Source organism: Catharus ustulatus, chromosome 9 (genome assembly GCF_009819885.2).
Source record: "Catharus ustulatus isolate bCatUst1 chromosome 9, bCatUst1.pri.v2, whole genome shotgun sequence".
In the NCBI taxonomy this organism is placed as follows: Eukaryota; Metazoa; Chordata; class Aves; order Passeriformes; family Turdidae; genus Catharus; species Catharus ustulatus.
In genome coordinates, this window is record NC_046229.1 from 16,975,389 (window position 1) to 17,002,214 (window position 26,826).

The following is a 26,826-nucleotide window of genomic DNA, read 5'->3' on the forward strand; positions in this document are numbered from 1 at the left end:
TAATACGCTTTTGCTGACCTGTTTGTATTGAATCAAAATAATTCTATGTTATACCTGCTGTAGTCTTGATCTTCCCCCCGATCCAGTTTCTTCTCCTTGACCTTCTGGGATTCCTCTGTCTCCTTTATGGACACTGGCTTTTTATAGCGTGATTTTTCATACAGTTGCATAGCCAACCAGAGACTTTCAGTTGTTGAGACTCTCAATAGGTTTTGTGCCAGGTAAACCACTAAAACATTCACCTTTGACAGACTTATGGGCCATTGATTTAGATGAATCAGGTTTCCTGAATTTTTGTGTTAATTCTGAATAACGATTAGCTGCACTGATCACAAATCTAACTATTCTGCATGATTTCTTTCCTTCAGAGCTTTAGAGCAGCGGGATGCTGGTCCATGTATCTGTTCACAAGGACAAGTCTGCAGTTCAGGCTGGACCATCACGGCACAAAAGGCTGCAGAAAAGAGGTTGCTGTGCCGCACGCACGAGATGTACAGCCCCGGACATTCAGGAAAACGTTTCCTGTATGAATCTCACGTTCAGTGCAAGAAACTTTGTCGGGTCTGCACGTGTAGAGGGCACAGACGGGGCTGTGTGAGGAGTATTTGCACCTTGGAGCCGTGGCTCTGCCCAAGCCTGTGGTACGCTCGGATGGGAAGGAGGCAGAGCCGGGGCAGGGCTCCCCGGGCGGGGATGGATGCCCGCGGTGCCAGCGCGCTCCCGGCGCGGGGCTCATGCGCTCGCCTCTGCTGCCCTCCAGAGCCCGGCCCGCGGAACTGTGCCCGGCCGGGCGCCGGCTCCGCATCAACCTCCTCGGGCTCCTCACCTCGGCCAGCCACATCCTGCTGGCTGCAAAGCAGCTTCTGTTACTCTGCGGATGGCGAGAAACTGTTACTGCCACCCCAGGGCTGAGGGAGACCCTGATTCCCCGGAAAAATCAAACGCCAGGAGAGAGCGGCTTTGCCCACCTACATAGCCTGAAAGTTCACCCACAGCCTGTCCGCAGAGACATTTTCCCGGGTTTTCTGTGCCAGATCTGCTCATTACCATCTCATATATTTTTATTTTTTCTTTTTTTTTGGCTTATTTCCCCCTCCTTTTTTGTTTCTTTCAGGATTGTATAAAACATTAAGAAACTGTAAGGAGTGGCACACTCCTCGTGTGATCTTCACACAGGTAATTGAGGATTTTTTGCACGATCATGTGTCTGGGTGAAGTCTGATTCTTCAAATCTTTTGGATGCATAGAGGAGCACAATGTTACCTCACAACTAACCTCAAATTAAATCTGTGTTTAATATCAGCCATTTTGAGTGTTTCAGTGTAGCCTGTTACAGACACAAAATACTTTGTCTGGGGACTGACACATCACAGAATCACTGAATCATAGAATGCTAAGGGACTGGAAAGGATCTTAAAGATCATCTAGTCCCAACCCTACCCACTCACCCCCTCTCCAGGGATAGGAACACCACCCACTAGACCAGGTTGCTCAAGGCCTTATCCAAGCTGGCCTTGAACACTGCCCAGGGGTGGTGTCACCAAAACTGGGCACCCGCAGCTCTGGGCAACCTGTTCCAGTGTCTCATAACCCATGCAGGAAAAGAATTTCTTCCTTAGGAAACCTGGTGGTGTTAGATCCATCAAAGGCGCACATCACAGATGGCATTTCTTAAACAAACGGTTTCTTTCGCAAAGCCACTTGATTTGCATACACAGCAGCAGCCCACATTGTAACTGGCAGAGTCCATGGACAGGGCTGTACAGCTGCGGGGATGCCAAACAGAGCTCAGCCCCGCCAGGCACTGCCAGACTTCAGGGAAGCGTATTCTGAGCCACTTCACCAGAGCCCGCTGGGCGTGTGTGGGAGAGTAATGGTGTGGATTTCCAACCATTCCTCGTCCTGCAGCGACTTCGAGCATGACAAGGCCCGACGCCAGAACACAAAATGGCGTCTGCCAGGGCTCAAAATGGCCGCCGCGGGGCCTCCCTCGTGACCCAGCCGAGCCAGGCCCCGTGCGCGGCGCTTTGCGCGGCGGGCCCGGGCCCGCGCTCCCTGCAGGCCGGCCCGGTCACGTGACGCACAGGCCGAGCCAATCGCCGCCCGCCGTGGCAGTGCGTGCAGCGCGCGGGTCCCGCCTCGCCTCGTTGTGGTGGAAGGCGCCATTGGGAGCCGCCGGAGCCGCCGCCACCTTCCCGCCAGCAGCGCCCGCCGCCGCCGCCATGGACTACGGGGAAGGTGAGGGCGCGCCCCCGCTGCAAGGGCAGGGCCCGGCCGCCGCCACCGCTGCCGCTGTGGGGCCCGGCCGTGTCTCAAAATGGCAGCGGCCGCTTTGTTACGAGCAGGACGGAGCTCCCCTCACCCACGTCCTCGTCCTCCTCCCCCGCCGCCTCTGCCGGGCTGGGGGAGCTGCGGCGGCGGCCGGCGGCGGGAGGGCTGCGCGGGAGGAGGGCCCTCCTGGGGGCGGCGCGGGCGGGCGGGGGGCGCGGGCGGGGGCGGCGCTCCGCGGGGCGAGGCGCCCTGGGGGCGCGGGGCGAGCGGGGGGCGAGGGGGCGGCGGCGGGCGGGGGGCGCGGGCAGAGCCGGGGGGAGCTCGGGGCGAGCTCTGTGAGGGGGTCGTGTCAGGAGCCTGGAGATCCGACAGGAGAGAGAGCCGCCTCTTGTTGCGGCTCCCTGTCTCTCCCCTCCAGCTCTTGCTAAGCACTAAGTCATTCTCACTGACCCATCCTCTCCAGCTGAAGACAGAGATTGGAGGTTCCCAGATACCCCCATGCATTGTGGTGTGAACATGCCCAGTGGGTCAGTCTCAGGTATGAGCTATAAATACGTCTAACCTGTAAAAAGAGTTGGGGCTGAACAATCAGTGTTAACAAAAACAAAAAAGGAATCGGGTTTTTAAAAGTGCGTGACATGGTTTGAGTGCTCATGTTTTCTGGAGGAGTTATAACTGTCTGGGAGTGAGACTTGATTTTCATCTTGGGCATGTCAACGTGAACTCCCGCACGTTCCAAATGAAAAATTGTGAGATAAAGGAGTGGGGATGGGGGATGGGGTGGAAATACTGACTTCTTAAGATGATGCTTTTTTTACATAAGCCAGTATACTCTTACAGAATACTGTAATACTGTATTTGATTCTTACTACTTCTGTTGAAAATAAAGGATGTTTTCCTTTTTTATAAAAACCAGAGCATGTAATTGCTTGGGTTTTATTTACCTCTTCCTCCTCCCCCCCCGCCCCCCCCCCAAAAAAAAAGAAAGTTTAACTAACAGTTTGGGAAGGAGTATAGAAAAAACATTTAAAGTCAACACCAAAAGCTGCCTTTTGTTTTTGCACTTTCAAAAATACCATGTAGCTAAATCAAAAATGAGTGCACATAAGATGATTAAGGTTATAATTTTAGAAAAGACTCAAGAAATGTTTTGACATCTCTTGCCAGCATGCAGGCAAGTACTAAAAAGATCTTAATATAAAAACTTTACTGATACTGTATCCAAGCTTCGTTTACACATCCTGTCAAATAAATGCTTGCTGTTGGATCTCTTGACACTTTTGCTGGCTGTTATATGGAAATAACACATTGGATTACAGATGCATCTTCAATTGCAATGTATTAATTTTTGTGACGCATTTCTTGAGTCTTACCTTTTTGTTTCCAATTATATTATTTTGCAGTTATCTTTCTGCATAGTAAAATTAATAAATAAATAGTAAATAAATAAAGATATTGCCCTGTGTTTTCATCTTTCATTTTGATTCCTAATTAAATGTCCATTTGATTTTTAGAATGAAAGATTATTTTAAGTGGCAGTTTAAGTATCTTACTGGAATATTCACTGTAATTGTTAAGCAGAACCTGCTTTTCTGAGATCTGATGACAGAAATATTAAAGTGAATCCAGGCTCATTGTAGGAGAAGTAACTAATCAAATGTGTATTGTACAATTAGAGTGTTCCTTTCATGTACCTCTGTAATAATAATTTTCATTGTGTTAATTAAGCTATTATTTGTAATTATTTAAATAAGTTTAATTATGACATATGCACCTTGAAACTTTTACCATGACTGTTTATACATTGTATATGTGTAAGCAAGGCATGCATAAAAATTGTTTTGGCCAGATTCTTTCTGTACAGGGGCTGAAGGCTGTTTTGGGGGGGTTCAGAGGACAGGCAACAGAGAGTAGATGTTGGGAATTCTCATCTTTGCCTAGTTTTCATTGGAGCTCTTGCCAAGTTTCCTCCTGTTGGAAACTTTTGGCCAGTGGGAAGCACTTTTAGTTGTATGTCTGATGACTCCTGTAATTGAACCATTGTCCCTTCCTGACAGCTCAGTTTGAGCCCAGAGTTGACATGCCCTTCAGAATAAATTGTAGTATTATTAGCAAAAATATGATTAAATATTCATGTTATTATTTAAGTTACTGCAACTCTTGTCCTTTTAATCTGGAAGGGAAAATGGCCTAATGACAAGGTTGTGATCCTAACAACTAGATATGCTCTTATGAAAATGTAATGTGCCTGGAAAAAATACTGCTTCCTATTGCACAACAGACCCTTAAGTTCTGGTAGTCAAAATTTATCTCTTTTAATTTATCATTTATTTTGCAATGTATTTCTCATTTCTCATTTTCTTAGCCTTTTCATCTGCTTCACATGGAGCACGCTGTTTAAAATGATTTCTTGTCTTTATGCTGTGAATATGATTTCAATGTTCTCTGCTCTAAAGCTTTTTCTTTTAAATTGAGTTCTTTGTATCAAGAGATTTTGAGTCTTATCTACTTTGTTTACTTAGTTTGTTTACTTTGTTGTTCTTTTCCTTTTGAAAATTTGACTTTACTGGCTATTGAGATTTATTTTGCAGCTATTTTAAATGATCTTTACACCAAGTATGGCTTTTTAAAAAAATTCATCTGAAGAAATACCTGTACCTTAACATTCTAATTTGTAAATTAAACTTGTGTTTTAGTATCCCATTCTTTTTTATTTTAGAGGTAATATAGTTTTTTTCACCTTTGATGTAGTTCTTTTCCCCTCTTTTTAATACAAGTAGACAAGTATGATCTAGAAATTAAAAACCAGATAGTTCTTTGCAAGTTCTTCTGTTTCCATACTTAAGTTCAGTGGCTCATTTATCCACAGGGTATTTGTGCAAGAAGCTGTAGATGCAAAAACCTGATTTATTCTGTTAATAAATTCTTTGTTTCAGATGCTTTGATAATGCCTTAATCTGAGATTCACTCTCACATTTTTAAGCTTTAAGAGCAAATGTGGACCATTGTTTTTTAATTTCTTTTTAATTCTGTAGTTTTCATAGATACCCAGATACAGTATTTCTTCGAAGATTTCTTTGATAAGCAGTTACTATTTAAACTTAAATGAACTACTACTCCAGAATTTTCAGTTTGAGGCAGTGGAATACAGTTTCTGGTGTTTTTTCTCTAGTGCTTAGATACGTGTTCTCTCAGCATGTTAAACAATTTCACACTTAGTCTGCACAGACAGGCAATTTCTCTTTATCCCTGGTGGTGACAGTGGTTATTAATCAGTTACTACACTAAAGTCCTTTTTATTTTCATTTACCTAAATGAATATTTACTGTTGTCTTGTATGTTTCCTCCCTTTTTAGGATAAAGCCTGTCTGGAGAATATACTTTCAGAGTAAAGTTTAATACCCGAAGAAATACTGTACTTGTTAATTTGAATGCAGAATCTTTGTCAAGCTCTGGGCATGAAGTATAAAATGTAGAAATCTTTGGTGAAGTTTGCAGCTGGTGACTGAACCAGGCAGTGGTTGGAAGGACAGGCTAACTGCTCAGCAGTGTGGAACAGTTAATGAAGTAGTTGGAAGGAGAGCATAAGGTCACCTTCAGTAGATCAGGTCAAAAGTGTCTGTCCTACCTCACCAATATTCTGTATGCCACTCTCTGTTTGGAGGCATGGAACAAGTAGTACAAATATACAAATATACCTTTGGTATATTTATATGCCTTCACTGGTCTGCAGCTCAAGGACTTTCCCAGCCGTTGTCTGTGTTTTGTCATGCCTTGAATTTTCTTGTCAGTTGATTTCTCCAATTTCTGTCTTAAATACCTGTTAGTTTTTAGTAAGTTACTACTTGTAGCTCAGTTCCAGGACTTGTATGTCAGTTTTGTGATGTGTGACTTGTGTCCTTCTTTAGCTTGTTATTGGTAAATAACATTTGTTTCATCCAGTTTCTTGGGATAAATCATTTGAGTGATCATCCTTCTTCATGTCTTTGTACCTTTTGTATCCCGTGTTAACCATTTTCAAATGTGAGTGTATTCTAGTGTAGGTAGGTGCAGGGTAGTGAGTCTGGAAAGGGATGGGTAAGTTGTTCACTCTTAGGGAGGAGATGATGATGTGCTGAAGGCATGGATTTGAGGATTTAGGGACTGGCATAGCTCTGTAGCAGGGCTGCTGATGTTATATAACATTAACTGAGTAAGGAGTGTTGAGCAAGTGTGGATGTCAGAAGTTAATTGTAAATAGTATTTTAGGTTTTTTGGTATTAAGTATTTTTGCTTTCATGCTAAAAATTTTAGACTAAAATATATTTCAAAACGATGCTTTTTAAACTATTTTTGGGGAGAGTTCTTTGCACATGAAAGTTTTTGTTCTTCCAGTACTGAACTGCTGGCATGTATGCCTAACACTGGTCCCTAGTTCCTGTGCTGGAGTAGAATTGCATTGCAGTGGCAGGCATCTTGACAGTATGTTGTGTTCTTCCTTGCTGGATGACTTGATTCCATTCTTTTGACCTCATTGATTTTGTGCCATCTTAGGGCCTGTAGATAATAGGGAGCAGGTGTAACTAAAATAAATTATTGGGTGCTTTCAGGTCAGTATGTCAGTTTTCAACATGTCGATGTCTTTTGATTAGCTATCCTGTATTAAAAAAGCTAGCAACCTGGATCTGGGATTAGATGATCTCGTGGGCAATTTTAATTTCTGTGAAACTGAGTTTATTTTCTTGACTTATTTTCTCTTTTTACTGATCTGCATCTTTATGTATACAGTCTTGAAGGTAATGTACTGCATTAGGTGGCAGATCATTCAGAAACAGAGAGGAACATTAGATGCTTTTATTAGAAGCCTCATCCATTTCTTTTTGCTGTAACTCTTTGCAATTTGATGGGTGGTGCTATGTTATTCATTTTTTGAAAAGGTTTTTTTGTGCTTTGGTTTTTGAATCTTTGTTGTATGTTCAGAATATGAAAAGATACGGTGTGACTTCTATGTTCAAAGTTTTTTTCTTTTCCCAGAGGTATAATCTTTAATTTTTTAGAAAGTACCTAAGATCATTGGAATAAAAATCAGCAATAGGTCTTTAAGTGTTGAAGTCTCTGTTCAGGCATGCTAAGAATATCTGTGTAAAAATGATACAGTCAGTTTAATGTCATTTGCAGAATTTTTCTTGTTGACAGATACAGTAAAGTAAATTACAATAACTTGGTGCTAACAAGAACTAGGTACAAATGGGATGTGATTTATATGTGTATTTTCAGTACTGCAGTTATTTTCATGAAGTGATATGGACACAGAGTTACTGTATTTCTTTAAATGGCATATCTTCTTATGATTTCAAGGGAACTAATTGTCCTGGAAAAGTCAGTGGTCTACATGCGGAGATACTGAAATGTATAAAATACTCTCTTGTTAGAGTAAACAGCTACTTGGTTTTATTTTTATCCTTCCTGTGTTCATTGTGTATTCCTTCTCTGTGTTACTTTTTCTGTCAATCTTGACTTGCCAGGTTTTCTTAGTATTACCCAAAACTTGGTGTTGGTTGGTACTGGGAAGCAGTTTTGGTCTCCAGAGTGCCAGTGAAGTGCGGATTGTGTATGTTGCAGTATGATCATACTCGTTATGCAAATTGGCTGCATTGTCTTAGTGCTTTGAATTTGAGTGATTATTTGCCCAGAATTTTTAGATAGACCTTCTGGTGCTGAGGAGGAAGTTTATTCTTTTGTCAGACTTCATTACAAGGTGCCAAGATGTCACGAAGTGACATCAGTTTGGCTGTGAAATGCCGGCATCTTAGCGCAGTTAGTGAGCTGCAGCTCAGTGCTGATTTGGGTGGATCTTTTTTTTTTTTTTTGGTGCTAGATGGCAGAAAATTCTTTTGTTTGACTGTAGCCTATATACAGAACCTGCACTACAGCATGACAGCTTGTAACCTTGACCCAGGGTCTCTCAGTGTGAGTGAAGGTTTCTTGGGGCATTGCATAGAAAGAGCAGATTTCTGCGAGCTCTTTGTATTATTGAAGGGTTAGAAGTGGTCTTAATTCTCTACAACTTCAGACATATTCTACGTCAGGTATCTTCATTTAATTATCTTAATTTAATTTATGATGATTCCAGCTGATGGAATAAAAATCCTGAGTTACCTACTACTGGAAAAAAATTAGGAACTTGATTCCAGTCAAGAGGTGCTCAGACACATGGCTTCTCTAAGCAGTGTCAAAATTGCTTTGCAACTATCAATTTTGTATTTTGATTGTAAGCACTGTGGCAAAGAGTAAACCTTTTACTTAAGGATTTAAACTAGATTACTTAGTAAGAATTCTCACTTGCTTTCTTTATAAACATTTTTCTGCTCTCTTTTTAGACATGGACCGGGATTATGGGCATGGAGGCTATGGTGGCCCACGATCCATGGACTCTTACCTTAACCAATCCTATGGGATGGAGAGTCATGGAGGTGGAGGCGGAGGAGGTGGTGGTGGTGGTAACAGGTAAAATAATCCTTCAGTTGTCCCAAGAATTGATCAAATCCAATTTAAGTTTAAGTCATTCTTCTAACTTAAGTGTTCCTGAGGCATGTTGTTATGATTTTGTATGAATACTTTCGTTCTGAGTCTTCATGTTTGATAAATACTGGCAAATACTAAACTGTAAGTGCTAGATTCTTGTAATAATCAGCATTTTTGTGGAAAAGTTTGACCGCGAAACAGTGCGTCTGAATGGAAATAGCAACATTTTTGTTTTTCAGTATTGTCTAGCAATTTGTAACTGATTGGCCTGACACACCATTTCTGACCTAGCAGACTAGACCTAATTGGTTTAGTATCTTAGACTGAATCTATCAACATTCCGTTTTCAAGGAACATTTAGGGTATGTGTTCTTTGGTTTGAATGTGCAGTGCTCAAGTGATCTTGGTATTGAATCTGAAAGTCATGTCCAGATTATTTCATTGGAAGGTACTGATTACACTTGAAATTGTGTGCATGTTCTGGGCTGCTTTGTAAGATGGATTAGTCTAAAACTAAAAATTCTGATGCAGTGGTCTTAAAGTTGTGTATTTAATGCTAGGGTGCTGTTTGCTCTTTCAGTTAACAACAATAGGGAGCAGCTGATTTGATTTAGATCTTAATATTGTATTCAAAGAAGCATGCTTTTCAAGAGTAGTGATTCTATCTTGGAGGAGATAAAACGTGAAGAAAACTTAGATAATCTGATGGTTTTCTTGTGTGCGCCCTTGAATTTTTGCCTGGCTGTTGCCAGATTACTGTGTGGTTCCTGTCTGTAGTCATTGTGGTGCCACTGGGGAAGGACAATACTAAACAGGGAGGCTTGAGAAGTGTTGTGCCTTGCTGCTCGGTTCTATTAAGCATTTTAGTTAAGCGTAACTTGTTTAATAATGAACATTTATATTGATTTATAAGTCTGAGCAGAGATTCAGGAATGAGCTGTACCTACCATATAGTAATCTGCATATGATGGAGGTTGAATGACCAACTGAACGCCAAAATGTCTCTTGCTATGTAACCTGATATTATGCATGGACTTTTTCTAGTGTCGTTTTCTGTGTATCTTTGAGTCTTCTGACGTGAACACATTTTAAAATGAAGGCATTCAGTTTACTGTAGATAGTTAGTAAGTTGAGTCTCTTGTAGGTTGTACTGTATCAGTTAAGGGATTGTCTTTCCCAGCTGCTCAGTCACCTTGTTATAACCCTGCAGGGACACTAATGTGTTTCCCTTCCAAGTAGTTACAGATACTGATTTCTAGTCTGACACTGCCCATGTCCTAGGTGAAGCAAACTCTTGGTAAATAGCTGAAGATTTTATTAACTCCTTGTTGCTTTACTCTGAAATTCCAAGGACTCTTTTTGTGTCCACTGTGCATGCATTGGGGAGACCTTCAAAATCTTGAGTTGCTAGACCTAATGGTCTGCAAGTGAAAACTGGATACACTGAAGACCATGAACTTTTTTGATTGTGAGACTGAATTTTACAGGGAAAAAAAAATCCAAAAAGAACAAATGTGAACAGAAGAGCATGTGTATTTTTCATTTAAAATGAGAGCTGTGGGGTGTTTGGAAGTCACAACTGTACCACTAAAAAAACCAAAATTTTTTTTCCCCTCAGCTCAGAACTAAGCCGCCTCTAAACTGCTGTTTAACTGTTAGACTGTGAGGGTATGATTTTGAAGAAAGGGGAGTTTGACTAGGTTTTGAATGTCTGCAGGTGATTATTTTTGTGAGACTAGGGCTGGGCTCCAATAATGTCTTAGTAAATAAATGTTGCTGAAAATTTAAGTAAACAAAGTTCAGGCATACTGAACTTTAGAATTGTGTGTAGCAAAAATGGCTCAGATAGCTTTCTATCTGGTCATAGTGTGAATTGCCCAGCCCTAATCAAGATTAAACAATAACACAACTGTACAGATCAGTATAGTAATAAATTGATTTTAGTTGATAAATGTCAACTGATAACTTGTCTTTTGAAATGTATAACATTAGTAAGCTTACTTTTTTTTCTCCTCACTGTGCAACTTTTCCAGGTTTGGACCTTATGAGTCTTACGACTCCGGGTCTTCTCTGGGTGGGCGAGATCTGTACAGATCTGGCTATGGTTATAATGAACCCGAACAAAGCCGCTTCGGAGGTAGTTATGGTGGTCGATTTGACAACTCCTACCGGAATAGCCTTGACTCTTTCGGAGGTAGAAACCAGGGCGGGTCTAGCTGGGAAGCACCTTACTCCCGTTCAAAATTGAGGCCTGGGTTTATGGAGGACAGAGGAAGAGAGAGTTACTCTTCCTACAGCAGTTTTTCTTCACCCCATATGAAGCCTGCACCTGTAGGCTCTCGGGGGAGAGGAACGCCTGCTTATCCTGAAAGTGGATTTGGAAGCAGAAACTATGATGCTTTTGGAGGACCATCAACAGGCAGAGGCCGAGGCCGAGGAGTAAGTACAGAATCTTTTCAGATTCTTTTCACTAGACACTCTTTTAAACCCTTTCAAGACCACTGCTTTAAAATGAATGCACTGTTCAGTACAGTGTGCGGGTTTTGTCCAAGCAAACTATCATGGTTGACAATGTTGTTTATCCTTTTGAAGCTGTCTTCAAGTAGAACCCAGTCCCTCTTTCTGCTGAAAGTAATGAGTAATAGACTAGTTGATAAGGTTCGTAAATCTCTCCTTTTGTTTGAAAGGTGAAGATAAAAGTAGTAGGTTTGGTCTAAAAGGGATTAAAAGGACTTTCATTTTTCCTTGTAAACACTAGCATCTCTGCTGCTGGTGGGGAAATTTTTGAACATTGTAAAAGTTGAATTCAAAGTTTTTTGAAGTTTTGCGTAGGTTAAAGGTGCAATGTATAAGCAAAAAGTGAAACCCAGGTTGTGAATGCTAGAGCAGTTTTTGGTTCGTGTAAAGGGAAAAGTTTAGTTAATCCTTTAATATGTTGAGTACATGTTTTATCAAACATCAAGTCTTCTTTTAAACTTAATTCTTACTCTGACTTGTTTACTGGAAGGGTGATGGGGAGAAAATGGCAAAGGTGAGTAGTTAGCAGTTACAGTGATTCTTTCTCAGAACTAAAGCATGGTTAAAGGGGCATCATCAACTTGAAATCAGGTCCTTTCACAGAACTGAAATCAATTTCCACACAGTGTACCTAGTCCTCTTACTTCTATTCATTTTGAAGACTTAACTTCTAAGTGCTTCTCAGTGGATTCCTTTCCAGTATAGGATATAAAAAGCGTATGTCCAAGAAGCAGCATGATTGTATGCAAAATAGTGAATCAGTTTGAGGAAGTAATGCTTGATGTTAAGTGAGCTAAGGGACAAAAATACAGCAGAAGAGAATTAAAAAAACCCCTAAGCTGATAGAAGTACTAACTTTAGGTTGATGGTGTCCCTTTGTCTTGGTTTTATATCAGTTTTGATATTTTTTTAAGCACGAAATATTCAGTGAACACCTTTCTGCCTGTGCCTCTAGGTGTAACTTACCTTTTAAAATTCTTGAGCGTGCTGTATTTCTCTGGGAAGTGATTCTTTAATTTTAAACTATACAGCTTGTAGCTTGAAGTGTAGAGGAAGATTATTTTTAACTGGGTCTTTTATATGCTTAACTTATGTGGTGATTTTCTTCCACAAAGTCTACTTTGCAGCATTCCTGAATATTGTAGTTGCCATATTCAACTTTTAGCTCAGATTTGCACATGGCTGTTAGCTAGCATGTAGCATGGTATGAGAAAAAGATTCTAATCTTCATTTCTCTGCTTGTGAAGCTGAAAATGTTATGTTCTTAAGCCTTTATGTCATCCTTTCAGAACTCATTTAGATCTGAAAGCTTTATGCAGAGTTCCAGCTGAGTTATTTTTTAATTTGCTTTTGAAATGTATCCTTTTAGTCTTTTATGTAATAAAGGAGAATGTAAAGGCTAGACTACTTACCATATGTAAAATGCATTGCACCTTTAATAGGTAGATTGTCTGTTTAAAAAAAAAACAAACTTGAAATTTTCGAGTGTGTACTTCATGTGAAATTTGTATCTGGTGTAAATCTACATGCTGGGCAGCCTATAGCTATCTCAACTAAATAAATTAACACTGAGATCTTGTGCATGGACTTCTGATTATGGAAAGTGCCTGTTTTGGTACATTCTGTTATTTAAAATCTGCTTTAAAAAAGTCATACTTTTCATAAGTGTTTTGGAATTACTCTTATGTTTTTTTGACAGTGTAATATTAATTCTCTTCTCATGGAAAGACATATTTCTGCTTATCCAAGTCACTCATCCAGTCTGTGGGCTCTCTTCTGCCCTTTATTAATCAAGTAATTAAGTTAATATTAAGAAGTATGTTAGCACTTTTGAAAATAGTCCAGCTACCTAAATTCCCCTCTTCAGATTACTCATTTATTCAATTTCTTCAGAGAGGTAGCTGTCATATACAAGTGCCCACAGATGACTGTACATAATTTCAGAAATAGTGCAAAGATTTAGTCTTTCAATGGAATTTTCATTCCTATTGCTGCATTGTTTTTGTATCACTCTGTCCAGGCCCAACATAAAAATTCTGATTTTATTGAATTCAGTGGAAAGATAAATAAAAGAAAGAAAGGGCTTCCTTCAATTAATCAGTATTCTACATGGGGCAGCCTTCTTTACTCAGTTTTCAGATCACTACTATGTCTTTCTGTGTAAGATGAAATGCAAGGTGGCTTTTTTCTTTAAATTTGTTTAAATTTTTTTTTTTAGTGTTGAAAACTGAGTTAAACTGCTTTTTTGCCCAGAGGGAGATGGAATTCATTGCCTAGAGAATCTGAAGAGAGGAGCCAAGATGTTAGGCTGAGATATGGTAGATAAGTTCATTGCCTGGACAATGGTTCTGAATAAGCAGAAACCCACTTAAGTATTTGTTCTTCTGGATAAATACCCACAAAGCCATTGCACAGATGAACATCAGGCCAGGAGCTTGTTTCCTCCTGCATTTTGCTCTTAGAACACAGACTTTAGCTAAGGTCACAGTCATACTGTACCAAGTAGTTGTTTTAATGACATTGCTTTCATATACTAATACCTTCCTCTTGATTTCACAAATTTTCAGCATATGGGAGACTTTGGCGGAATGCACAGACCTGGAATTGTCGTTGACTATCATAACAAACCCAGTCCTGCAGCAGTTGCTGCAAGAGGAATAAAAAGAAAAATGATACCACAGCCGTATAACAAACCTGGTGGGACATTTATCAAGAAACCCAAAATGACAAAGCCTGTTTTGAAGCTGAGCCAGAAAAAATCACCGAGTAAGTAGCAAGTGTCAAAATTTTTAAGTTAATTATGCTTTCTTCATTCATTAGATATTACTTCATTTTAATATTTAGAAAGAGGGCTGTATGTGCTGTTTTTTAATTCTTCATTTTCTACCTTTGAAGTAGTCCACAATGGATTTTAGGAATTTACATGTCTAACATTCCTACTGCAAAGTTAATTTGTTAAATGATATTTAATATTTTGATGTGTTCAGATATGTACCGTTGAAGACTATCTCATCGAGACTTCATCATGATACTTCCTGGAGGCAAATTTTCACCACTAAAAATAATGTCAGAGCTCAGGTTGTCTGAAGAGACAATGCCTGACAAATACTAAAATGTGCTCTTGCATGAACCTGGACCCTGCTGTCCAAATTCTTTGGGTGTAAAAAGTAGTGCATCAGTTAAAATAAAGCTATAAGGCATGGGTGAAGAGGAGGGAAACTGCAAAAATGGCAGAGATTGCTCCCACTTGTAAATGAAATGCTGTAATGACAAGTAGAACTCTAAATGAGATAAAGTATAAATACAAAAACTGTAAATGTATTAGTGATGCTTGGTTTCTTCCATAAAGATATTCTACAGCTATAATATTCGATTTTTGTATTGCAGTCAAAGGTGGAGAAAAAAGTTACTAGTGAGCTTTTAATAAATTACTTGCTTTCAAGGAAAGTAAACTTGAGTATTATATATTGTGAACAGTGTGTTCAGCAGTCAGATTTTAGTTTTTATGCTTGTGATTTCCTAGTAATTTTGATCTGCAGTGTTTTATGGAGTTTTATTTCAAATCACCTGTGAAAATTGTTTAAAGTCACCCTAGTTCATAGCTTGCAAGGCAAATGCACGGATTTGACAGAGATGTTGAGACATAAATTCTGGTTTTGGTTTAGTTGTTCTGGTTACATACATTACTGTGTATTACAAAACTGTTCCCTTAACTGTAGCATCAAGAGTTCTGTCCAAATTCGAGGGACTGGCTGTATAGAGTACCCTCCTCTGCCTTTTGTACAGGGAACTTTATTGGTGGTCTTGCCAGCTTGCTTGTGAGGGAAAGGGTCTCTAAAATGCACATCCGAGTTTTCACTTCTTTTGTACATTCTCCTTTTTAAGCTGTGATCAGGCAGAATGCTTCTAATTTATCTCATCCCCCTCACTGATTTCCACAATCCAAAGACCAATACATATTGGTGTTACTTTAGGAAGTGGAATAGATAGTGCCTGTCCTGTGGCTGTGAGATTAGAGGGAAGAAAACCAATTGAATAGTTTCATACAGTTTCAGAAACTTGAACAGAAAGACCTGGACAGTATCATGTAGTTGAAAACTAAAAAGTGGGTGACTGCTAACTGAAACTTTGATGTAGTTGGTATGTATTGTATGAATGAAAATATATCTCAAAATGACATTGCCCTTTCTGCTTGTTTTGGAGTTAGATATAGGTGATTGCTCCTAAAAGTGTTTATTTTACATTTCTAAGGATAACTGATTTTGCATTTAATAGTATTACTAAACTTTGATAAATTGTAAATGTCGACAATCTTCCCTGCATAACAAGCTGATTTTTTCCTAAGTATCTTATTGTCTTAAAATGAATTGTCAGTGACAGCACTTTTGCATTGTTTCTCATTTTATGTTAATAGACATGAAGACATCTTACCAGGATTCTGCTGTAGAGGTAAAGACTCCCAGAACTGGAAATGTTTTGATTATTTGAGAAGTTTGCATAGTATACCTTAAGATGAAAGATACAGCTTGTGCAGATGGCCTGGAAAGTGAATTTTAGGTGTATTTGTAGACCCTACCTGTGCTTGTAATGTAGGAGAGAGCTCTGATGATCTTGAGCTCGTGCAGCTGTGACCTGCTTGGGTGGGTACAGAGGAGATCACTAAACAGAAGTGAGGAGGAAGGCCTAAGACCTAGACACATCAAGGAGAGGGGGTGAATAAGAAAGTGTCAGTATTAAAAAGTGTGCTCTGATAGGGTAGGAAGGTTAGTCCCTTCCTTCGGACAGATGGGTTGCAACACTATGTAAGAATGTTACTGGTAAGCTAAGCATGCATTTATATATACATACTGGTTTAATGTTGTCTCAAGTAAGTCGAAGTCTGGATTGGAAGTCAAAATATTTATATAGAAAACAATTTTGATTGTGCAAATAATTCACTAAGGCTTCAAGGCATTATGGAGAAATGCAGAGCTCGAAGTGTTTGTACACTGAGTTCAACAAGCTTCTCAATTCACTTTCTTTCATTGTCATGTTTAAAAAATAGCAAGTAACAGATCATTGGAAATAAAGTAATTAATGCTACATTTCTGGATTTAGAATGGCTTTTTTAATTTATGGATTTGACTTTATTAGGAAATTGAAGTTGATACAAGTGGTGCAGTTGTTATATATGAAGACTTTACAAGAGATGCTTATGATCTTGGATATCAGACTTTTGGAGGTAAGTCAGTTTGCTTTGTCGGGTATTCTACTTTGAGAGAATACATTTTGTAAGCCTGTATTTATGGCCTCTAGTAGTTACTTGGTAGCATGGCTGCCTGTTTTTTGTTTAAAGAGTTAAAAAATCCAGGCTGTGGAAGTATGGTTGTCTGTAACATCCATCTATTGGTTGGTTTTTTCATGCTTACTGTGTCTCTGCTCTTTATCATTTCAATATGTTGTTGTTTGCCTTTTTTTTTAATTTTTGTGAAAAAAAATTGTGGTCTTCCATACTTGCTACCATTCCATTGCTTGAATGTTGTTAATCCCACTGGTTCCTCACCCATATCCTATTATTTATCCCACTAGCTGATCAACCTCACCCTTAAACGCTAGGTGAGTCACTTTTAATAAAGGAGATTCAGTTACCTTGGAGAGCTGCTGTTAGGAATGTGGGGTCTGTTTCATGTACAGTCTTAATGAAACAAGTTTGTTATTAGTTTACTTAAAGTCAGTTCAAGTGTGTATTAACTGTAGTGATTCTAGACACATAGAAAAAAAAATCCAATCATAAGGCTGAAATTACTTTTAGTCCCCCATCCCTTGTATGCTGCCCCACTGCATATGGCATAGTCTCATTTGATGGCAAGGAGGGCTGAAAATTTGCAGCCAAATGAGTGTTTCTTTTCTTGAAGTAGTAGTCAATATCTGAGTTTATTTTTAAATTGTGTCTGTTTATTTTTGTTTTAAAAGTTTGCATAAGTGCACTGAAGGAAGGAGGGAGTTCTTAGTTTATACATAGGTTCAGGTCTCTATTCCCCAGCTTCTCTCAGGACAGGCACTTCCGTTTGTGGGCTTGAGGGTCAAAATAGAAGCCATGTCACACCACAGGATATCATACCAAATGATTTTTACAACAGTAAAACAAGTGATCCTTTGCATATTTCCAGGGTTGATGGTAATGCACTAAATGAAATTTAAATCCTGAGATCAGTGTGGGATTTGCCTCTGTGGGTAGGTAGGTGATTCTTTGTTTTCAGTTTGATTTTTTTTTTAAAGAAAAGTAGTCTCATGGACAGGAGTTTTTCTCCTCTCTGGATCACAGTAAATTTTGAAACTCTGCTACAAAATGATAAACCCTGGGATAACCAGGAGCTAGTAGTCATGAAGATGTTTTCAGTATTCAGTGACCCTTCTCAATCACAGAGTGTTTTGCAGTCTTGATGTTTGTGCATGATGCTGTTGTATGTTCCTTTCTGTTGCTGTTTGGATGGAGAGGGATTTCCTGGAGAATGACCTCTCTTCTAAGGTTGAACTGTAAAAGAAGACAAAGTCATCCTCTTTTTTTCTGATCTAAAACTACCCACTGAATAATATTCTGATTGTTTCCCTTTGTCCATAGCCTACTAAAGCAGACATAGGAAAGACAAACATAAGTGCACTTATGCAAAAAGTCAGTGTCCTTTGAAGCCTTAAATGTTGTAGAAATCAATTCTATACATTTATTCATTCACACTTCTACTTACATGCCAGGTGATAATTTAATCAAGTTTTTCTCTGAATGTTTGGTTGAATTTTTTTTATTGTGTGGTGAATCTGTCTGTCCTTGTCTCTCCTCCCTTCCCTGCCCCCATTAACTGGTTTATTTCTTTGGCTGAAAATCTTTGGAATACTTTTCTATGAAACCAAGTGAAGTCTAGTGGGGAAAAATAATAAAGTTGTTGAGTTTCAGTTTGGGTACCATACCTTGAAGCAACACTGTCTCCTTTATGTGAACCTTTGCCTTTGATTTTGGGAACTGCCTTCTCAGTAGAAGAGACAGCCTTTATTTAGATAGTTTCCTTTTATGTGAGGGGATTATAGCAGTGGTGCTCTAAAAACGTGGGAGAGTATTTCAAACAATGTGTTTTTTCCCCATGCATTTCCAGTTACCTTTTTCTGGTCACTTACTTGAAGAGGCCTTTAATAACTAGGTACAAGGAGTTACTTTAACTGAGTTTCTTTTATGACTGTAAGCTAGAGTAAACCCTTAGCTGCAGAGTTGAAAACAAATGTCTAAACTGGTTGTCTCTAGAGGAGGAAAACAAAGCAAAACTTTCAGAATATTTAAGAAAACCATTGAACAATGTGGGTACAGATTCTTCCTCTGCATTTTGAAGTGTTTGTGGAGGAGACAGGGAACACAGGTACTTCTGCTGTTGTTTGTTTGTTTTGGATTTGGTTTTTAATCCTTTAATTGTGTGTTAAGATGGCAAAGGAGAAGTTAAAAGTGAGGAAGAAGAAAAACGGCGGATTGAGGCCAGAAGAGAAAAGCAAAGACGTAGAAGAGAAAAAAACAGTGAAAAATATGGTGATGGATACAGGTTTGTGCTGTAACTTCTGTGTTGTGTACAGTGTTTTTCTTGTCCTTAATGCCTCTCTAAAAACATTTTATTCCTTTGGACTGATTTTAGGAAAATAAAAGGCAAGAAAGAAATGAGGGAAATAACCCACTTCCTTCTACACCCTCAACTTCCCCTGCTCCCCAGTAAAAGCAAGAAGCTAACCCAAATAAAGAAAAAAAAAAAAGCAACCTCAAGCTAAAACCTGGCACCCAAATTCAGTGGCTTATAAGTCTGGGTATTTCATTGGACCACTGTTGTATCAGAAAATCCACAATTTACTAACCCCTTCTCCCTCACAAGTGCATCAGTGGACACTTGAGAAGCAGATTAGAACGGATTAGTTTTGAAGTATTATATTCATGTTGACTGTGGCCAACTGTTCTGTAGCAAAAATAAGTACATAGGTTTGTAACTTTCTTAGTTTTTCCCAGTGGCTGCACTGTACAAACTGTTCAGTGTCAGTGCAGTATATGATCCTGGCTAGTGATTAGTGACTTTTCCTCATTGTACTGAGGAGATTTATATTTCCTTGTGAAGATTATATAGCTTTTGTATAGAAAATGAGCTTTAAATGAATTCTTTTGATTACTTTATAATTAGGAATTCATGGTCTGGCTGGAGTAGGATTCTGTGCCTTTGAGATGTACTACAAAAGGTGACAGGAAGTAGAGAGCTGCAATAGATGAACTTATGGAATATTGTGGCTTTTAAATGCCTGGCTTCTGATTTCAACAGTTTTTGTCTCCTGAATAGATAATTTGTACTCTGACACTGACCTGATCTATATTTGATTCTTGTAGCACTTATCCTTTGTAATAGAAAAAAATTAGGTTGGTTTTTTTTCATTTTTTTTTCACTTAGGCTTCTTCAAAGAATGCTTTTTCTGTTCCCTTTCTAATAGGGTTTGTCAAGTCATACTTTTGAGGAGTTTTAATAGTAATATTTAACATATTTCTCTTGACAGAATGGCATTTACTTGTTCATTTTGCAAGTTCCGAACGTTTGAAGAAAAAGAAATTGAGTCGCATCTGGAGAGTGCAGCTCACCAGGAGACACTGGATCATATCCAGAAACAAACTAAATTTGACAAAGTAGTGATGGAATTTCTTCATGTAAGACAACTGGTTTTGATCTGAATAATACTTTTACATGAGAATATAGTTAAAATTTACCATTTATTTTCAAAATGTGCTTAACTTGCCATTAATCCATTTGCAGATGACTTCTGGTGCAGCACATACTACTAAAATTTCAAGGAAATGAAGCAGATTGAAAGTCTCTAAAATGCTGTTAATTTACAGTTGAGAGTTGTGCCTTAAGAAGTAATAACTATGAACTATATTTAATTGGAAAAATCTGGTTAATATTGGAATGTAATCAACTGTACAACATAGGTATTCACAGTTTTTTTCCCTTTTTAGGAGTGTATGGTGAATAAATTCAAGAAGACAGCAATGCGTAAGCAGCAGACAAGTAACCAAACAGAAAATTCCCAAGCTGCTGAAAAAGATATAATGGAAGGTGAGTAATGTGGAGCTCTGCTGGTCTTTTTCTCCTTTCACTCTTCTTTAAATTTGATGCAATGGATAAAAACAGTTAGTTTTCACCAGTTAGTTTTTACTTGGTTGAGATTCCTTGCTTTGTTTCTGATATAATGTGGAATGTAAGCACAGCAGGGGACAGCAAACCTTGTTTGCTTTGCAGGTAGCCTTGTCAGAAGGTGAGAACATGGTGCTAGGTACTTGACAGACCATTCCATGGGCTTTGCTACAGTCTCATTCAGTGTAAGGCATGAGGAGTTACAAGAGGTGGATGCAGCAGAGTGAATGAGAGTGTAATAAAGCTGTAAGGTGGTAATGGTCAAATAGGATGACAAGGATTTGGAAAAGTGTCAGTAGGAGAGTTGCTGTGGTTTGGAGGGACAGTGACGACAGGAGGAGTTTGAGCATTTTATTATTACCCAAGATGCATCTTGGCCTGGAATTTTTTTCCCCTTGGCTGCCCCCTGGGGCAGTTTTCTGGAGCATTTCATGTGTCCCTGCCTTGCTGTGTTATATCCTCCCGTTCTTTGCTTGAGGGATTGCAGAATATGGGCTACAACGAGAGGAGACATCTTTGAGTACCTTTATTTTAGGTAATAACTCTATTTCAGTATTACCTTAATTTCAACTTAAATACTAAAAGCTACTTAAAATTGGATATAGGCAACATCTTAACAATCCTGAATGTTCTTTTATACTTTCCTTAGTACTGGAGGGCCTGTTTTCCTTTGTGATGAGAATGTTCTATTACCAAACTTGTATTTAAAACTGCAAGACGAGTTGGATTCACATGCTTCTTCCTGATTGTGAGGAAGGGCAAGGAAGTAAATTAATTTTTATAAGGGGTAAAGTAAGTGCAGTTACTTCAGTCAAGCTTTGTTTGCTGTATCAAATGTGTATTTTTAAGGATACTGGTTATTGTTGATTGAAAATAGATGCCATTTTTGTACTTTGCCTGTGTCTCATGTATAGTCTTTGAAGAGGTGAAGTTGGAGTATTGAAGTGAAAAACTTCCTCTTCCAATATTGCCCTCAGGAAGCCTAATTTTGATGCCTGAATTTAGGTGAATATTCCTCAGTGGTTCAGTTTGACATGTTTAACAACTGAGAGCTCTTAATTTTTGTATAAAAAAAACAAACAAGCTGCTTTTCCAGTTGCCTAAAGCAACACATTTTGTGTTAATGATTTATTGCATCTTCTTTGGCAGGGGTTACAGCTGATGACCATATGATGAAAGTTGAGACTGTTCACTGCAGTGCTTGCAGTGTCTATGTTCCTGCATTGCACAGTTCTGTTCAGCAACACTTAAAGTCTCCTGATCACACAAAAGGAAAACAAGTAAGATACAACATTTATTTCAAAAAAGGGCTAGCACAATCTATTAGTAGGTGAAAAGTTTTACAGTTCTTGGTGCAAGTAATTTCTAAGTTCTTGTTGATGTGGCTTGTTCTCTAGAAAGCTGTAATGTCCTTACTGCACTTTGTAAGTTTAGCATCTCTGCAAATAGCCAGCACTTAATCACCCCAGCTAATGCAATATTGGTGTGCTTAATAGCTGCCAATAGAAAATAATGAGAAGGTTACTAAAAATGACAACTTGTTTTGATGAGAATTTGTTTTAGAGAGTTTAAGTATTGGAAACATTTTGTTTTTCAGATGGAAAAACAAAACGTGTGTTTCTAGCAAGATAAAGATACTGTCTCTTTTCTTGGTGATTATCTTTTTTATTTGAAGACAACTGAGAGCAGTTTAGATTTAGCAGTCATGTTCTATTTGTCCCTGTTAAAATTCATAATGATAAACTTTAGGACTGATAGAAGGGTTGAAGGAGTAGCATGAGTATGATAGTAAGGAAGACTGCCAAAGTTATGTTTTCTTTATATATAGAGCTTCTGTGATTGTGGAATGTTGTAGAATGTTCTGAGTTGGAAGGAACCCTGAAAATGAGCGGGATCATCTTCAAAAATACATTAGGCTGTGATGGAGAAGCCTGCATGTTGTCTGTAGATGAGAACATGTAATTGGTTGTAGTCTGTTATATAAACATGATGCATGTTTTGATCAAGCTAAAGCAACAAGCTGTAAACACTACTAAACCTAATTGATTAGGTTTGTGTGGTTTGGACTCAAGTCCTAGGAGCAAGCAGTTCATGCTGTAGTATGTTCATTATTTTATTTACAGAAACTGACCATGAATTCAAATTCATGTGACAGCTATAATAGGAACATGATAATTATACACTGTCAAATTTGTTTCCTAGGCCTACAGAGAACAAATAAAAAGGGAGAGTGTTCTTACTGCCACCAGCATCTTGAATAATCCTATTGTCAAGGCACGATATGAGCTGTATGTGAAGGTAAGAATGGAAAGAAAATAATTGCCATTTTCTCCATGTTTCTCAGTGCTCTGTCTTTTAGATAGCTCACAGATTGAATATACTTTTAATGTATTTTACCACTAAAATCATTGTCTCAGATAAATTAATTTGCAACAAAAATTGCCACCTTCAGATTCACCAGCTTTGGTTCTCATTTAAAACTTGTATCTAGGCAATTTTTAATTGCATGCTCTAATAAAAAAAAAAAACGAAACAAAAAACAGACTTTAGGCAAACATCAGCAGTGTCTTCAACTCTATATGTAATGTTAACTGCAGAGCACAAAGAACAAATGACTCTGTCTTTATATTTAGAAGCAAAAGCTCCAGTGTGTGGGTTTGTACTGAAGTGTGGTGTGCACACTACTCAATTACTTTTTTGTTCTGTAGAATTTTTAGGGTTCATGACAAAAACAAAAGGTTACAACAATAGTTGATGAGATCAGAGAATTTGGCATGGGTAGCCTCTGTTGTAGATATATATTGGTGTAGGCACCTGAGAAACAGGTGAATTCATTTTAGCAAAATGGAGGGGTTTTTTTATCCTGGGCCACTTTGCTAAGTGACTCTAATACTGTTGTGAGCTCTTTCTTTATTACCTTTAATAGGTAATAATTGTTCTGCCTGTGCCATAACAATAAGACTTTCAGGCAAAGCAATACTGTCTTTGGGAAATATGGCAAGGTATGAGCCAGTGCCCAAGTTAATGGTGATTTAAAATGTCAAATTAGTCATATCCTGAAAAGTTATGTATGGATGGGTTTGTGAATCAGTTTCAGACAGCTGTTGTATATCTGTTAAGGAAAGGTTGCAAATGGCCAGATACCAGAGCCTGGAATATCTGCTGGTATTTCCAGTCGCCTCTTCCCAGATCCTTGTGCCTGGTATACGTTGTCCAATACAGCCCCCTAGTGGAAACCGGTAAAAGGGAGAATGGAAATTTGCCATTCATCAGCTCAAAAACTGAGGAAAGTAAAACTTGCAAGATTGTCTTCAAGGAGACCACTGATGTTTTCAGAATGGCTAGCACTGGTATTTTCTGTGGTGGACTGAACTGAATACACTCTCACCAGGACCTGCTCAATGAGATGTATCTGGCTCCTGGTTATGCCTTTCATCCTTAATCAGTGTATAATGAGCTGCAGACTGAAGTAGATCCGTTTTCTTATACAGCATGTGATGGAGCAGAACTCTCATGTGTTCAGGACCTGCAGTCTTCCAGCAGAGTGGGAAATCTTTGTTATGACGTGGTCTCAATTCTGCTTTTTCTGGGTTAAATCTGAATCTGAATTTAAAATTTCTCTTGATTTTTAGAATAATCTTGAAAGCAAGTTTTTGTTAAGTGGCATTTGCTGAACATTTTTATAGTTCTCTAATTTTTCAGTAGCCACCTTGAAGATTCTACCTGAAAAATGGAACTGACATGGGGGGAAAAATGGGCAGAAAAGGACAAGAGGCCTAGCTAGCATTCAATTTTTCTTTTGTACTTTCTTTTAACTAATTCTTTTAAAATCCCAGTCCTGGTGCAGTTGGTGGTTGGTGTCATATGTTCAGATCAGGCTTACCTTATCAGATGTATGAACATGAAATGAGCTTTAGCCAAGAAACTCCCAGTAGTTCATGTTGTTATTGTTCCTTGATTATTCACAGTTTTTAAGTGTATGAGCAGGGGAAGGCTGAGGTATGTTGTTCTGAACAATTGTATGAAATGGAGAAAATATGAACCCAGAACACCAGTGGTTTAAAGTACTGAGAAAACTGATAACTTCACTAGGTTGACAATGGAATGAATTTGAGGCTAGCCAATGTAAGATTTCTTTTTCATTTTTTGATGAGTGTGCCTTTTTCGTAGAATTATTCAGAGTGCATGAAGACTGTAAATAAGGAAAAGCAGAACAAAACTCTTCTGTTCTAACTTGGTTTTAACTGGGGAGAGAAAGGAAGCAGCTGTAGTTCTTGATGAAAACATGTTGAAACTTAAGCATGTAATTCTAATTCCTGAGTGTTGAAGTGAAATCTGTGTTTAGCATATTTGGCTTTTACTCAGTGCCATTTCCACTTTAATTGAAAGAGTTTATTGGGATCTCAGTTTCCCATGTGCATAAAGATGTGCTGTTGCTAATTTTAAATCCCATGTGTTTTGATTTCCTTGCAAAAAACCAACTATTAAAAAGCTGTATAAAATGTAGCATTTCTTAGTGGCTGCCCCTTTTATTCTCTGAAATTATGAAATATCAATGTGTTTGTTTTCAATCTTCTACTTAAGGGTGAAAATCCTTTTGAAATTAATGATCAGGCTCAGGAGCAGCAAACGGAGGAAGAAGACAAAGCTGATGAGCCAGCTGAGGGTGAGGGCGAGGGTGAGGAAGAGGAGGAGGAAGAGGAGGAAGAAACTGAAGAACAAACTGACTTCACTTTAGACCACACTGAAGATAACTAAGTGCAAGAAAATAAAACTGCATTAGTGGGGGCAAACTGGCCTTTTATTTCTGCTCTAAAGGTGGCTCAGACTTTTTAATAGTCTCAAATGGATTTGAAGATTCCCCACCATTTGCATGCATTCCATTCCATGGAGAACTTGTTTATATAATTCCTCTGTGTTTCTGATTTTGTTTAAAATGAAATTAAGACTATTTTAGTTGAGCTTTTTATAGAAAACTGACTGTTAAAGCTGATCAAACATTGTGTTGTATATTTTTTTAAGCATCCTATTTTTTTGGTGTGTGTACTGAAAGTTGGATATAATAACTTCTGGTCTAATCAGTTGAAAAGGAAGGCGGATCTGTGGGGTAAATATTCTAAAAGCTTTATGTTGTAAGCTTATAAATATTTACCTCATAGTACAGGATGAGTAACTTCAAAAATTGTGCTGTTGAGTGTGGCTGTTTGGGGGACTGCATTGCACTCTGTATAATAGAGTATGTGTTTATAATATGCCTTGTAGCTTTTTGTGATAAGATGTACCAGTTTGTAGCAATAAAACACTTAAGAAATATTACTGTTTAAAGTGTCTGCAGTTTAAGTATTTCAAAAATTTCCTCATGCTGACTGCTAAACTGGTTTAAAATTAAATTTGATTGATACAGTTATTGAAATTTGTAGTTGCATCTTGAGTGAGTCATTTGTTGCTGAGTTTTGATATATTCACATTCCACCTATGAGGACAGGTAAGTACTTAAGCCCTCACAGTGAGCTTGGGGGAAGTCTGCTTTCTGTGTGTTTACATGTGGTGTACTCTTGTCTGTCTAAGAAATTACTAATGGTCTTTCTTGGAGAGTCAGTTGATTAAGGAAAAGCAGTTTAGGAGTTTAGGCAGATAGGTTCTTTTCTGAAACTAATATTGAGAAGTTTGGAAAAACTGGAGGTGGTAAAGCGACGTCAGGTGAAAAGTATTTCACGGTGTTTAAAAACGTCTTTTGGGAATAAAGGCAGCCCTACATGATAGGCAAGATCTCTCTAACCCTCTTTCAGTGCAAAAGCTGTATAACTTCGTAGTGTCTTGAGTAGAATCAATAGAGGAGATTTGGTGCCTCTTACCTGAGTAGTCAAAATGGTATGGAATGTTTCAGATGATGATTTACATTGCACAAGAGTGACAAGGTTTTGGCTTGCACAATGATACTAATGCTGTTTTTATTTCAGCTGGAAAGGTCCTGATGTGTTTTTAATCTTTCATAGGACTGAATGGTGGTATTGGTTTATAGCTGTGCTGAAGAATACATACAACTTGTCTCACATTCTAACTACCTCAGGAGCTAGAACTTAATCTTTTTGCTCTGAGAAATGTTGACAAATACTATGTGGAGTTTTGTTTGTGTTTTTGTTTTCTTTAGGGTTGAACTTGCAAGGTGGCCAGTAGAGTAGTAAGAAATATGGGCACTAATCCTTGCAATTTACACACAGGGAGTAATTGCTCTTATGTTTATTGCAGCCTAAATGCACTAGGGTTTTTATATACAATTACTTTTTGCTACACAGTATAACTAGGATGATTAGCATCATACTGGTGGAATACTTGGCTTGTTTTTGTGCTG

The 26,826-nt window shown here is 38.5% G+C and overlaps 1 protein-coding gene across 2 annotated transcripts; it reads left to right on the forward strand.

Annotated features, from left to right (window-relative positions):
- The first annotated feature begins 2,115 nt into the window (after positions 1-2,115).
- Positions 2,116-25,787, forward strand: ZNF326 (zinc finger protein 326). 2 transcript variants are annotated; one of them, XM_033067393.2, is made up of 13 exons: positions 2,116-2,238; positions 2,735-2,809; positions 8,631-8,757; positions 10,809-11,214; positions 13,860-14,058; positions 15,707-15,741; positions 16,426-16,513; positions 18,740-18,854; positions 19,840-19,987; positions 20,297-20,396; positions 21,624-21,754; positions 22,677-22,772; positions 25,059-25,787. In XM_033067393.2, the coding sequence occupies exons 1-13, from the start codon at positions 2,223-2,225 to the stop codon at positions 25,230-25,232; spliced, it is 1,710 nt and encodes a 569-aa protein (XP_032923284.1). In that variant the 5' UTR covers positions 2,116-2,222; the 3' UTR covers positions 25,233-25,787. The 2 variants fall into 2 exon arrangements, with proteins under 2 accessions (XP_032923284.1, XP_032923286.1); XM_033067395.2 differs by lacking the exon at positions 2,735-2,809.
- The last annotated feature ends 1,039 nt before the right edge of the window (positions 25,788-26,826 follow it).

Bases quoted from the DNA above. Each gene is read 5' to 3' on its own strand.
- ZNF326 (XM_033067393.2), top strand. The intron at 16,514-18,739 runs GTAAGTCAGTTT...TTGTGTGTTAAG, and splicing joins TGGATATCAGACTTTTGGAG to ATGGCAAAGGAGAAGTTAAA. The intron at 18,855-19,839 runs GTTTGTGCTGTA...TTCTCTTGACAG, and splicing joins AAATATGGTGATGGATACAG to AATGGCATTTACTTGTTCAT.